Source organism: Portunus trituberculatus, chromosome 46 (genome assembly GCF_017591435.1).
Source record: "Portunus trituberculatus isolate SZX2019 chromosome 46, ASM1759143v1, whole genome shotgun sequence".
NCBI lineage: Eukaryota > Metazoa > Arthropoda > Malacostraca > Decapoda > Portunidae > Portunus > Portunus trituberculatus.
In genome coordinates, this window is record NC_059300.1 from 20,344,253 (window position 1) to 20,345,846 (window position 1,594).

Consider the following 1,594-nt stretch of genomic DNA (forward strand, 5'->3'; position numbering starts at 1 on the left):
AGAAAAGTATGTGGGGAAACCAGCTTTCTGCGGGAAATGTCAGAAATGAGGTCATCGAATATGGGAGTGCGACGGAATAACAATATGCGGATTCTGCTCTCAACATCACGACACGAGTGTGTGCAAGAACAAAATAGCAACCGGGGAGGCAACAGTGCACAGGTGTCCGAACTGCTCCCAGGAACACAATGCCTGGAGCCTAAAATGTCCCATGCGACCCAAGACCTCCCTACACCCAAAGAAGGAAATAATTGCCCATCCACCGCCTACCACAGCTGCATACCCGCCTCACCTACTAAATCCCCCTCTGCCCCTTCCTCGATGGACCACACCCCCACCATCTACTACAGCCGCCTCGCCGCCCCTCAGCAACTACCCTCCCCTACCCACGGGACCCACCCGTAGCATCGCCACACCTCAGGTCACGCCGCCCCGCCTGCGACACACCCGCCCACGCCGACCCAAGCATTGACAAACGAGGCGCCTCAAGCCTCCAGCCACGTGACGCCTCTCCTATCATCCCAGGGGACGAGCACCGACCACTATCACCCAGCCATGACAGCCAGCACCAGGGAGATGAGCGAGCCTCTACAATGCCCATCACGACTCTACATCCACCAACTACCAACACAGCGGCCACAATTACCCAGAGCAGCTTACAGGACGAAGTCGAGACACTGCGTCAGGAAGTAAAAACACTAAAACTGAATCAAGATATATTGTAAAAGGCAAACCAAGATCTGCAAACCATGGTCGCAGCCCTTCACGTAACATTGAAAGAAGAAATGAGCAGCATGAAAGCGCTACTCATGGAACTGGCCAGCCAAACCAAAATAACATCTCAGGCTACGGCAGCTCCCGGACCCAGCACGCATATGGATGTCGACGATACACCACAACAAACGAAGATTCCAGCACAACATAAAAGCAAACCACTGCCGAGAGGAGAAGCGTCGAATACGACAGATCAGGCCACGCTCAGGAAGGACAACACCAACGACGACCTGATCAACCACGCACACCTGCCACCCGCATTACCCAGCTCGCCGCCGCTCCACTCAACCAGCCCGCCACAGCAACTTCCTCAGCAGCCGCCGCACCTGTCCGCCAACACGAAGCAGGCGCTGCCTCCACAACACAGTACAACAAGCAAGGATCTGGCCAACGACAAACACCTGCCACCTGCGCCGCTCAGCTTGCCGCCGCCCCTCTCAATCAGCCTGCCTCAAGAACCTCCTCGGCAGCCGCCGCACCCGTCAGCCAACATAACGCAGCAGCCTTACAAAACACTTTCTGAACATTCTAACAAAATACTAAGTGCCCATCCACAATTTTGTGATATTGATAAATAAACAGAAATGTACATAATCTCATGCACTAAACCCTAGTCATTTCCATTTCCATGTATGTAAATATAGAAACCACAATAACAATGTATATATGATTTCTTTCGCAATGTTAAACTGATGAGACTGGCCAAGTGCAAAAATAGTCTCTTTCACATGTATTGTACCTATTACATCTTGTGAATAAAAGTTAAGAATCAGAATCAGGTACTGCCACAGCCTGATCGTTCTACCACAAACAGCCGCCC

At 51.9% G+C, this 1,594-nt stretch overlaps 1 protein-coding gene across 1 annotated transcript; it reads left to right on the forward strand.

Moving 5' to 3' along the window:
• Positions 1-749: 749 nt before the first annotated feature.
• On the forward strand, positions 750-1,352 carry LOC123519758 (proline-rich receptor-like protein kinase PERK2). The gene has a single exon (XM_045281263.1). The coding sequence runs from the start codon at positions 750-752 to the stop codon at positions 1,350-1,352; it is 603 nt and encodes a 200-aa protein (XP_045137198.1).
• The last annotated feature ends 242 nt before the right edge of the window (positions 1,353-1,594 follow it).

Bases quoted from the DNA above. Each gene is read 5' to 3' on its own strand.
- LOC123519758 (XM_045281263.1), top strand. From the start codon at position 750: ATGGTCGCAGCCCTTCACGTAACATTGAAAGAAGAAATGAGCAGCATG.